Source organism: Dipodomys merriami, unplaced genomic scaffold (assembly GCF_024711535.1).
Source record: "Dipodomys merriami isolate MVZ:Mamm:240054 unplaced genomic scaffold, mDipMer1.0.p SCAF_3, whole genome shotgun sequence".
Taxonomy (NCBI): domain Eukaryota; kingdom Metazoa; phylum Chordata; class Mammalia; order Rodentia; family Heteromyidae; genus Dipodomys; species Dipodomys merriami.
This window is the reverse complement of record NW_027204492.1, coordinates 109,780,643-109,793,870: the sequence shown is the minus strand read 5'-3', so window position 1 is coordinate 109,793,870 and position 13,228 is coordinate 109,780,643. Positions and strand designations below refer to the sequence as shown.

At 38.1% G+C, this 13,228-nt stretch overlaps 1 protein-coding gene across 1 annotated transcript in view; it reads right to left on the bottom strand.

Moving 5' to 3' along the window:
* Map3k15 (mitogen-activated protein kinase kinase kinase 15) overlaps nucleotides 1–13,228 on the bottom strand; it is a 110,124-nt gene that overhangs the window by 80,411 nt on the left and 16,485 nt on the right. The window contains exons 3-4 of the mRNA XM_070040775.1: nucleotides 13,018–13,041; nucleotides 1,504–1,697 (exon numbers count right to left, since the gene is read on the bottom strand). Coding sequence (XP_069896876.1) covers nucleotides 1,504–1,697; nucleotides 13,018–13,041 — 218 coding nt within the window. The remainder of the gene's footprint in view (nucleotides 1–1,503; nucleotides 1,698–13,017; nucleotides 13,042–13,228) is intronic.

The window sequence follows — 13,228 nt, the reverse complement described above, 5'->3', positions numbered from 1 at the left end:
CATATTAAAAATGTTACTTTCCTCCTGATACACAATCACACTGATGGAGAAACGAACTCAAACCCAAGTCTTCAGCAGATTCAAACAGACCCAAAAATATGGTATTGGGAGAGCTTTTTCTCTCAACTTTACTAAAATGTTTTGTGGTAAGACAATAGTAAGGTATGACCAAATAAAGTTTGGCAGGAATATTCTCCAAACAGTCCCTCCTTTGTTTTCTGCACTGACATGTGGTCACACAGGTATAGGTTTCCAGTCTTTGTTTTCCTATTAAGGTCTGTAGAAAAAAGTCTGCGTCCAGTGAAGAGGAGGAAGAATTGGAAAAAAAAGAGAGAGAGCTAGCAGACTATTAACAAGTGTGAATCTCATGCCAATACTTCAGTAGTAACCCTCCATGTTTCAGGGTGCCATGATTTGAGCCAAAGCATGACATGAGGTCCTTGACATTTCATTAGATGTCAATTCTGCCAGTTCCTTGGATTTTCATTTGTTTTGGAAGGAGAAATCCTTGTGATAAATTTACAGGGAGTAAATCCCTTAAATTCACTGCAAACACAATGACAGGATCCTTTGGTTACAGAGAATAACTTTTCTGCCTTTAACTTTCAGAATAAGGATATTGAAGGTATGGAATCTGAAACACTGAGGCACGAAGAGGGAAATGACTTTTCTAAGGCTGCCCAGCTAGGAATCATCAACGTTAGGATCCACATTCAAACCTATCTACCTTGGAATATTTCATACCACCTCTGATATAAACGTAAAGAGAACACATTACAGGACATCCTGAGGTGAGAATAGTGGCAGCTTGACTCAATGCACACAAGTTCTCATAGCACAAGAATGTAAGGTCAGAATGATCTTACTCTGACATTTTAGAACCTCAGTAATTGAAGGAGTATAAAGTCATGGTCAGACATGATCTTGAAACTTGAAATCTCAGAGTTGAAAGATGTCATTAAAAACAATTACTAAGGGCTGGGAAGGTGGCTCAGTGGTAGAGCGCTTGCCTTGCATGCTCGAGGCCCTGGGTTCGATTCCTCAGCACCACATAAGTAAAAAGAAAAAAAGCTGGAAGTGGCGCTATGGCTCAAGTTGTAGAGCGCTAGCCTTGAGCTGAAGAGCTGAGGGACAGCGCCCAAGCCCAGAGTTCAGGCCCCACGACCAGACCCAAAAAAAAAAACACACAAAAAAAAAAACAATTACTAACTTAACTTCCTTGGTTTTTAAGGGAGAAAACAGAGAGAAGAAGAGCTATATATGGAAGTTACAAAAAGAATAAGAGCTAAACACAGGCCCAATTATGAGCCCCTAATTCCAGTTCTATTCTCTTTTGGCTTGACCTCAGTGACAGCTTGGTGAGATAACAAAGGAGTAATAAAGAGATTCCAGGATGATTCTCTCAAGGACTGGCCAATGCTCCCCATTCTCTGGGAATCCTGATCATCTCTGCAACTGAAAGGAAATTTTTGCAAGGTGCTATGAGTGTCTGATGGAAATTACCATGAGGTGACGTGGATGTCCTTAAGGAGGGTAACGAGCTTATCCACCAGAGGCATGTACAGAGGGCCTAGGATGGTGTCCCAGTTAGGCTGCATATACTCTGAAGCTCGTCTTTGGGCATCACTTTCACAGCAAAAATAATCCGCACATGGTGTCACGATGTAGGGGATGAAATAATAATTTCCGCTAGATGCCTGGAAAAAAAACAAACACAAAAATGTTCTCAAAAATCATTGATGTGGAAGCATAGCCATAGCTTTGGATAGGTGGGACCTGGTGGGATAGGAAAGGAAAAGATAACTGAAATATTACTACAAATCTCTTAGGCACAAAACAGAAAAACACTCAATTTCAAATATTACCACGTAGATTATAAATTTTTTTTAAAAAGACTTCAAATGCGGAACTGACCTGTATTTGCCCCTGAACTTCATTAGCAAAAGTGTCAGAGATTTAAGTCTCAGCAATCACATCAATTTTTAATACACTTACACCAAAAGGAAGTTAAACCCCTTGATAACCAAAGGTTACAATGGGGCATGTTGTTTTTAATTTCAGTATAGATAAAACTATATTACTTGATAATTTAATACAGATGAATGATTAAAAAATTTTTAATAAATTCTCATTCTGATTATAGGTGATCACACCTATAATCCCAGCTACTTGGGAGGCTAAGATCTGAGAATCAACGTTTGGAGCAAGCTCAGGCAGAAAAATCTAAGAGACTCTTATCTCCAAGTAACCAGCAAAAATCTGAAAGTGGAAGTAATGCTCAAGAGGTAGAGTACCAGCCATGAGTGAAAATAGGGAAATGAGAGCATGGGGCCCTCAATTTAAGCCCCCCCATACTAGCACACAAAAAATTGTTTTGTAGGAAACATACACTAGTAAATATGATTCATCTTAGAAGTTTTTTCAGTGCTGGGGATGAATCTCCTCCTATAAAAAAAAAGCAACATCTAACTTCTCATCAAAAATAATAAAAGCCATGGGATAACACATTCGAAGTGCTGAAAAAAGTCAACCAAGTGCACTGGGTGAAGAGGAGTATCCCTTTAATCCCAGTACTCGTGAAGTTAAGGCAGGAGGATCTCTCAAGTGTGGGGCCAGTCTGAATATAGATAGCTTAGATGCAAAGTGTTTGCCTAGCATTCACCAGGCATTATGATCTATCCCTAGCACTACAAAAGGAAAAAGAAATCAACCTACCCATCCAAACTATCTTTCAAATAAAACAAAGGTAGGTAAAAATAAAAATGTTTTCAGGTTAAACAAAATGGAGATAACTTTATGATAGTAGTTATCTTATAAAAACACTTAAGTATTTCAGGCTGAAAGCAAGTAATATCAGACAGGAATTTTAATATACATGATAAAAATAAAGAATGCTAATAAAGGTAGGGACATAGGCAATTATAAAAGACAGTATGATTTCAATCTTTCGCCTTTCATCTCCTAACTGATTTAAAAGTAAAAATCACACACTTTTTTTCTTTAAAATACTTTCTTTTGCAAGTATCACAACAATGTGTGTACACATACTTAAAACAAATGCATTGCCGGGCGCCAGTGGCTCACGCCTGTAATCCTAGCTACTCAGAAGGCTGAGATCTGAGGATCGCAGTTCAAAGCCAGCCCGGGCAAGAAAGTCTGTGAGACTCTTATCTCCAATAAACTACTAGAAAACCAGAAGTGGCGCTGTGGCTCAAGTGGTAGAGCGCTTGCCTTGAGTTGAAGAGCGCAGGGACAGCGCCCAGGCCCAGAGTTCAAGTCCCATGACCGACAAAAACAAAAAACAAAAAACAAATGCATTTATAAACACTGCAACTATGTTTCTAGAACAGATAGATAAATTGAAGGTGTCTACAGTTAAACTTATTTGTATAGAATTGTTATGTCTTAAAACTGTCAACAAATATTTCTGCTAAAATCTCATTTAAATTGTTCCTTTAGCAAACATTGTCTTCCCATATAGCAAAAGAGTGTACTCAAATCCAAAGCTGTGAAAACCTGGTTTTTGGCAAGCATGATATATGCTTCAATTGATTCATGCAGCAGGCTTCCCTGAAGATAGGAGACCACAGAAAAATGAGGAGGAAGAGAGGAAATGCATGAACCCAGAAACCAGCTGAGTGATTTTAATAAACAGGACTAAGGAAAGAACAGAATCTGTAGACTGAAGAAGGTAAAAATAATTCCTTGGAGAAATATCTTTCAGAAAACTGTACAAAACTTTGAAGAAATTTGACCGAAAAAAAGGTGGGACTAATGGCTACAGTTTAAAAAGCAAGTCATCAACTCCAAATGAAAGCACAAGCTTTTAAGTGCAGTAATTTTGTTCTTTTTTTTTTTTTTTTTGTAGGTCGTGGGGCTTGAACTCTGGGCCTGGGCACTGTCCCTCAGCTCTTCAGCTCAAGGCGAGCGCTCTACCACTTGAGCTACAGCGCCACTTCCGGTTTTCTGGTGGTTTATTGGAGATAGGAGTCTCACGGTCTCTACTGCCCGGGCTGGCTTTGAACCGCAATCCTCAGATCTCAGCCTCCTGAGTAGCTAGGATTACAAGCGTGAGCCACCAGCGCCAGGCTAATTTTGTTCTTTTTATTTTTATTTTTTGGCCAGTTCTGGGGCTTGAACTGAGCTTCTTTTGCTCATGACTAGCACTCTACCACTTGAGCCACAGTACCACTTCTGGCTTTTTCTGTGTATGTGGTACTGAGGAATTGAACCCAGGGCTTCATGCATTCTAGGCAAGCACTCTACCACTAAGCCACATGTAATTTTGTTCTTACAAAGAGGAAGAATAGGTCCAAACATCTTCAAATGATGGGACGCATTCAGTTTTTTGTTGATGGAGAAACCAGAAATTAAAAAGAAAAACAATTAGCATAACACATGTTCAATAGTGAACTAGGATCAGCCATTTCTAATTGTTACATTTATAAATAGAAACATCTCAAGAATCCAGCTCATTAAAACAACTTAACAAAGGCAGCTTAGTTTCCTCCATAAAGAGGCATTAGAACCAGTGTTCTAGTCTCATTAATATGGAAGCCATGATTCTAAACACTCTCCAAATATTTCCAAAAGCATGATTTGGCAATAGTGAGGTCAGGGGGAAGAGTAAAAGCCAATGGTCTCTGGCATTCTCAGGGTTAGGAAGTAAAGCAGGTGTTTTTCATAAGCACTCATTATAAAAGTTGAATTATATAGTCTTAAATGCCATATTTTAATGCCTGTCTTATATACCATCTAATAAATATATGTGCTTAACCATTCTCTTATTGCTGTCCACAGTTAGATTTGAAATTTTAGAAAGTAGAGGTGTGGCTCAAGTGGTAGCGTGCCAGCCTTGAGTGGAAAAAGCCAAGCAAGAACGAGAGGCCCTGTAGTAGCATATAACTTGAATTTTTAAAGGTATCATTTTGCGATGAATATCTTTGCATATGGCATCTTTTCACTGTGGTCTTTTCCTAAAGATGGAGGTGAAAGTATTGGAAAAAGTTTAAGGTTTTAATGTGTGTAGTCATGCTGTCAATAAAACATGAAGCAATTTACACACCTACCAGCAGAGCATGAAGGCATGCTGGTCTCATTATGCTCTCAGCTACATTGATAAGTATTTTGTTTCCACATAGGCAAAGTTGGGCAAACAAGAAATGCCTTATTAGTACAGAAACAAGACATCACTCTCAGGCTCACCTCAACTTAGGCACAACAATATAGCAAAAAACATTTCCAGAGCCAAGGATTGAGTCCCAGCTCCACCCCCAACCTAAATGAGTGACCCTGAAAAAAGGGTGCTCATCTTTAGAATGGAACAATAGCTGTCAACTGGTGGTCCAAGCTTAAATATGACCACTTTACTAAAGTGCTTTATACATAAGGCACAGCCAACAGACCTTAGCTCTGAGTAATAGTTCTAAACTACACCAAGCATTCTGAACCTAGGGCTTATTGATTCTTGGAAGCCTGTTAACTTGAGAGAAAAAAAAATCATCTTTGTTATCATTTGTCTTCCATTGAAATGTAAAGGTTCTTTCAGCTAGGAGTGTAGGTAATATACTCTAGTAGTATTATCAAGACCAGAAACTTTGTCATTAACAGAAACAATACTTTTTATACCATATTACAAGTCTTGCAGACATCTCAAAATAACCTTTACAGCCATAACAACTCCATAATTGACTTTCTAGACTTGCTATTTAATCTTATTAAGATGTTAATTAGTAAAAGAGCACATAGGTTGCCATATACAACTTAAAAAAGTTTGATAACTACTTTCAGTATAATTGGTCTTTGTAACCCTTTATATTTATTTAAGCATTCAAAACCATATTCTCAAAATCCATATTCCATATGCTCTTCTAGACTGACAAAGGGGTTCATGCACCACAAACACTAATAACCGCCACTCAGGACTCTGTGGATACAACATACAGAATGTCAAAGCTGTGGTCCTAAATGTCAGTGCTTCTCCAGTGGGTTTCAACATGTAAAGCTTTCTGTAAATACAAGGCAGTTCCCATCTACAAACAGTTGCCTTGATTCTCCAGGATGACCTTGGAAAGCAGAAAACGTGGAGCTTCTACTCAGTTGTCTGTCTAGTTCAATCATGGCCACTAACCAAAAACACCTAGAATTTGTTCTTTGTCCAGTTCTACTGTGGATATTCCACACAAGGCAGCCAAAGGTCCAAGACAACCAGGATGGAAACACTAGCCAAGGGGCCTCATTTTACCAGCATGTACTTTTATTTATGGCCAGCAGCAGGTGGCAGTGGTAGTCAATGGCAACGCAGGGTTTACAAATTAATTCTTTGGAACAAATATGATAGGTAAGAGTTTATCTCAGCAGACTTCATAATGAGACTTTCAGCTTAATCTTCTAGAGAATATTTTAAGTCTGATATAAATATTTAATCAGCCAACATATGGCCTAGTCAGAAGAGGAAAATAAGAAAAAAAAAGAAAGGCAGATGGAAAGTAGTTTAATATAACCCAGGATGAATTGGGTTCTGAACACTTTCAGAAGAACGCATGGACTTATATCTTGTAGTATAAATGGGTAGTAAAATCTTATTGTAAATCAAAACTGAAAAAGCCCAGAAGAAGACTGTTGTCAAGAAAAAATAGCAAGCTAATGAAAAAAATAGGACAATAATTTAAAAAGTTACCATATATAAAAAAGTCAATTTATTACAAAAGAGAATACAAGCTGACATGATTCCAAAAAGAATGACTATAAGATTTAAGCTTCATAAATGCATTTTTCTCACTAGGAGAAAATATCTCAAATCAGTATACACGCATGTCCAGAAAAAATACAGGTTAGTTTTTGTTTTTCAAAGATCAATGTAAAGAGCATTCCACATTGTTACTTTCTTATATTTATCTGGTCATAGGAAGAACAGATATATAGAAGCTATAAACAATTTCAACAGGAGAACCATGCTATTGTGCTGCTTCAAGGTAAATATGTATTTCCTTCCTAAAAACCTGTTTTAGTGTAGGCACAAATCTCAGAAGTCATCTCATTAATTGTCTATTTTATACAAGAGGAAACTGAAACCCAAGGAGGTTAACCAATTTGCTCACAGGTGATTACAAAGCTAGATAACTCTCAGGCCATTTCTGTCCCTCCGCAGGAGTCTGGTTTGTCACTGTCACTTCACCTTCATTCTACAATATTTTTAAATAAATAAAGCTAAATAAAATGGCCAATACAGATGAGAGAAAAGTGAATTTTGTGACATGTGAATTATGTCTTGATTGAAAGGAAATCTGTGTTTGGCTTGGATTCAGAAGACATATTCAATTGGTAGGCAGAATTTAATGCTCATCGTATGGTTTTTACATGGGCCCCGTGTCATCTGACATTATCCCTGTGGATATTCAAGTAGTACAGAGAAAAGTTTTACAAATTGCATCTCCCAAGGTATAAACAGGAACAAGACAACAGGCATGCAAGAAAAAAAATGTAGAGAGACTTTAACAGACACTTTAAGGTGAAGCAGAAACAATAGAAGACATATGTAAATGAAATACTCAAAGGATAGAGGCTTCATGTTCTGTATATAAAACTCTCCCTCACCATGTAATATAGAAAGCAGACTTCTTGTCTGAAAATGGACTTTCTTAATGAAAGTGATAGAAAAATCTTGATTTCTGAACTCTGAAAAGCTAAAGGATATGGAAAAGAGAAAAGAAATGTAATTCTTTTACCAAAGGGCCCTTAAACACTTGATCATATTTAATAATTTGGATCCCAAGCCACAGAATTGAGAAGGCAGAAGGAAAATCCAAGAGAAATTCTGTTGCCCTTGAACTCAAGGCCTAACCAGGGGGAAGAGTTCCAGTATTGAAGACAACATCCCAATATTGCCAATCTCTGTTTATAAAAGAATTTCCAATTTCTTGGGATTACAAAGATAACCATTTAAATTTGAACAATGAGCTTCTCTTAAATCTCATTGACTTTCCAGAAAAAAATCACCTAGTCCAGAGGTCAAGACCCAGATTAGTTTTTTAATAAAATGCTTTTTAATAAGGTAGTTTTTAATAATGTGATCAGAGCTTGGAAGTTTAACTCTGCTTTCTACAAAACAACTGTGAACTCTGGCTTTAGGACATGACAAAGGAAATTAAGATCTAGTGTTCTTTCAACAATTACTTCTATAAGTATTGTCTAGAATACCTCTTAATGCAGTAAAAAATTTCAAGCATATCCTACAAAATTAAGAAAAATGAGGGAAGGGTTGGGTTTGGAGGAATAGGTGAAAATGATGAGAGGGGTGACACTGATCAAGATGCACTGCATTCATAAACTGCATTGCTGAATGCAAGATGCATTGCATTCATAAACTGCATTGCTGAATGCAAGATGCATTGCATTCATAAACTGCATTGCTGAATGGCAACTCCTTTGTATAACTACTTAAAGACAATAAAAATATATTTGAAAAGAACAGCAATATGTCACTGAGTTTCACCAGTTGTAGCAAATGTATTGTTCAGTATAAGAGGTGGATAATAATTATGCATATATGAGGAATATGCAGGAAATTTCCCTTCTGCCTCTCAATTTCACTGTAAGTAAACTTTTTTCAAACCATAGAATCAATTTAAAATAACAAAAAGTAAGTGGGAAGGACTTTCATATATATATGAGAGAGAGAGAGAGAGAGAGAGAGAGAGAGAGAGAGAGAGAGAGAGAGAGAAAACTCCTAGCTGGGCACCTGTTGCTCACACCTATGTTCATAGCTACTCTAGAAGAAGCAATCTAGAGGCTCATGGTTCAAAGCTGACCCAAGTAGAAAAGTCCAAGAGACTCTTATCTCCAATTAATCAGTGAAAGGCTAGACTAAAGGTTTGGAGCAAATGGTAGAGTAAAAAGTTGAGCAAGAGCGCAACGTCCTGAGTTCAAAGCCTGGTATCAGCACAAAAACAAAATCAAAAACAAAAAATAACTTTTGTAATTACATAATAAGCACACAACCCAATATAAAATGATAGAAATACTTGAATAGAATGTTCACTAAAATGATTATGGATGGCTACTATGAATACAAAAAGATATTCAAAATCAGTGGTCACCAGGGAAATCAAATTAAAACTATCCTGAGCTATCACTTCATACTCATTAAGATAGCTGCAATAAAAAGAGAAAACACAAAGCATTTGTGCTGATATGAAGAAACTCCATGTCTCAATGTTGCCAATGTAAAATACTATAGCCATTGTGGAAGCATTTGGGCAGTTTCTTAAGAACTTGAAATCATATTTACCATATAACCCAGCAATTCTATTCCAAGAGGAATAAAAATGTCTACACAAAGCCTTGTACTTCAATGTTCATAGAAATATTATTCATAGTAGCAAAAAGTAGAAACATCCTTAATGACCGTCACTGGGAAATGGATAAATAAAAAGTGGGATATATACATAAATACACACACACACACACACACACACACACACACACACACACACACACACACACACAGTAGAATGCCATACAACAAAACAAAACTACTGCTTGGATGAATTTCAAAAACATTATGCTAAATAAAGAAGACAAAAGAGACTTCATTTCATATGGTTCTATTCATATGAAGAGCCCTGAAAACACAAAGGAAGCCAGAATGGCTGTGAGTGGCCCAGTCTGAAGTCCAAAGGTTCACTTCTCATCCTTTACATCCCCATTAAGCAACTGCTCCTAGAAATGGAGATAAACATGCCCACCCCATATTGAATGAAGCTAACTTCAATACATCATCAGGCACAATTCCAGCTCTAGCAAAAAGACTCCCTGCAGACAGACCTCAGAGCACCTTGGGTTTTTACATATTCACAAATCACCTCAAACATATGGCTACAAGTTCAGGGTGTGACATTTATCTGTAGCAGGCCCAGCTTGCAAAATATTAAGAGTTCACTAATTATCACTGTTTTGCTCATGTACATGTGCACATGTATGTGTGTTTTTAATCTCTCCAATGATTACAAAATCAACAATTCCATCAGATTCTCTGGGTTCATTCAATCTAGGACTCCAATTTCAGGTTTACTTCAATTCACATATAGGAGACAACTGAGTAAACTCTCCTTAAAAGTTAACTGATTTACTTTGACATTCTGTTTTAATGTTTAATCACTATTAGCTGCAAGCTGGCCATTCTGCTGATGCAAACTATTCTTGTTTGCCCTACTGCCATCCCATCTGGTGTAGAAAAAGTAACTGTCTCCTTACTTCTAGAAAGAACATAATATTGGAGGATGATCATTAAAATACCTTCCTAGGTTTATTTTCTTTGAGCCTTTCCTAGTTGGTGCTATTTTCTATCTTTCACATCACCTAAGGTCCTGTTCTTAATTCTTCAGAATGCTCTAATACTATAATATCTTGTCAAACATGATAACCAATCCTGGGCACTGAATTCTAATGCAGTGCCAAGTATAGCAGAGACTGCAGTTGCCAAATCATGTAGAATAAATTCATTCTCAACAAACAAACGAACAAACAAAATACCCAGGAAGAATGATGCCGAGGTATGTTTAGGAATATTATGAATGTTAGAGGACATCCTGGGTGTTTAGGAGGGAGAATGTTCCAGAAGGGCGAATATATAGTGAGTTAAAATAGAATTCACTACTTAGTGTAATATAGCATTCAAATTATAACACTACTCAGTGCTGAATAATAATAGAACTAAGTGTTGATTTAAAATTCTTAGTCTCCAGGAAAACAGGAATATTTTTCGGGGGGGGGGGTCTGGTCGTGGGGTCTGAACTCTGGGCCTGGGCACTGTCCCTCAGCTCTTCAGCTCAAGGCTAGTGCTCTACCACTTGAGCCACAGTGCCACTTCCAGCTTTTCTCTTTTTGCTTATGTGGTGCTGAGGAATCGAACCCAGGGCCTCAGGCATGCAAGGCAAGCGCTCTAATGCTGAGCCACCTTCCCAGCCCCAACAGGAATATTTCTAAGTGTGTATATATCCAATAGTCTCCCATGGTCCTTGTTCTAATGTAGCCTTGTTTCAAGGAATAAGTGTTTCAGAGGTATTTCTTGCATTAAATCTAAGTTACAACTTCGTGTTTGTGCAATAAATATGGAATGCCAGATGTTGAATGCTGGAATATATCCACAAACAACAGGGCAGAGTTCAACATTTCTCATTTTACTGATGCAACCCAGACAGGGGTAGAACAACTATCCACTGTGACTTAGAAACAAAAATAGAACCACAATTGCACTTCCTGTACTTCAGGTCAAATCTCCCTCCATTTCTCTATGAAGGAGGTAATCTGAAAAAACAAGATCTAGAAAGAACAGGGAACATGTGGGCCATACCAGTATGTCAGTGGGACAAGATGAGGTCACATCTAGTTCCATTTCTTCTCTGAGAGGAATCTGAAGCCACCCTCATGTTATATTTCTTTTTTTTCTGATTCTTTTTTTTAACTAATAAGTTTTTTTATTGTGAAAATACCATACAGAGGGGTTACAATGACATGAGCAAGATCATGAATACATTCCTTATCAAGCATTGTTGCCTCTTCCTTTGTCTCCCCTTACCATCCCTGCCCTACCATCGCCCCCATGTTATAGTTCATAAACCCCTTGTTAATCTGTGCTCCAATGGTAATCACATGATCTATACCAACTGCTGTTTCTAGAATGTCATCTTCTGGTGGGGGAAGAGGGTCAAGGCTTTCACCTCAGGTGAGAAGCGAAACGGGAGTCCTGAGCCCCTCAACTGTAGGGAGCAGTGGGGATGGGCCTTGGGCAAAAGTGTAAAATCATATGAAGCCCCTACTGTCCGAGATTGGCTGCCCTGTTGAGAATTTCTCCTCCTGGATCCTTTATTGCCTGAACGTTAGGACCACAAATGGAATACAAGAAGTAGTAGGAATGCTTCCTTTCTAGAAGATTCAATGGAAAAGAAGCTAAGGCCCAAAGGTTAAGTAAGGGCTTGCCCTGAGTCTAGGTCATGGTTAATCAAATCACAGTGCCATAGGTCTGGTGATGGTGGCTAGCAGCTTGGGGTGTATTCAAAAACACAAGATAACTTTGACATAGTGTCTAAGGGCATGATCAATGTAGATGTCCTAGGGTGTTGACTGCATTATACTATTCAAATCAGCATGATGATAAAACTACACAACTAGGATTTTTTTTTCTATAATGGGGCTTGAACTCTGGGCTTGGGTGCTGTCCCTCAGCTCTTCAGCTCAAGGCAAGCACTCTACCGCTTGAGCTACAGCACCACTTCTGGTTTTCTGGTGGTTCATTGGAGACAAGAGTCTCATGGTCATTTCTGCCCAGGCTGGCTTTGAACCATGATCCTTAGATCTCAGCCTCCTGAGTAGCTAGGATTATAGGCGTGAGCCACCAGCGCCCGGCTACACAACTAGGATTTTTAAGCCACATGAAGAGACTCCAATATATAAGAAAGGAATAAGAAGGAACAGAAGGAACTGGAATTCCATTTCACTTCTCTTTAGCTTGTGACAAAGAGTTTCAGGATTAGCCCCCATATTAACTAGGATACAAGTTCATGTTCTTCCATTATCAAGAAAACTCTGGTAGGCAAATATGGTAGGATAGTGGCGCCAGCAAAAAGATCTGGTAGTCCATGGGAACACAAACCTAGCTCAGCAGGAAATACTGATGGTTCACAGTCTTAGTGACTAATGAACAAACACTTAGGGTTAGCAATGTAGCTCAGTGGTAAAATGCCAGCTTAGCATACAAGACTCTGGGTGCCATCCTCTGGCACAGAAAAAAGACAATATAGTTGTCTGAGCTTGCCCTTTATCCCCCACATACACTTCTTAGTGGTCAAATGGGGCCTGAGCTAGATTGTGGATTAAAGGACATGTAGATTCTACCTATCCTTCTTACAAATACAAGCAGCAGGCATGATTAAAATTCACTCAGCAATCTGTATGATTTTCTTCCAGGCAAGTATCATACCAACTTACAAGACTAAAAGTTAAAAATGCAATACTTACTATGTTTTTCTGAGATACCATATCCTGAAAAAGAGAAAGGAAACATTCAACATATTTTTTAAATTTATTTATTTATATTGTCAAGGTGATGTACAGAGGGGCTTCAGTTATATAAGTAATGAGTATATTTCTTGTCAACCTTGTTACCCCTTCCCTCAATTTTCTCCTCCTTTCCCTTCCCCAACCCCCCCACAAGTTGTACAGATCGTTT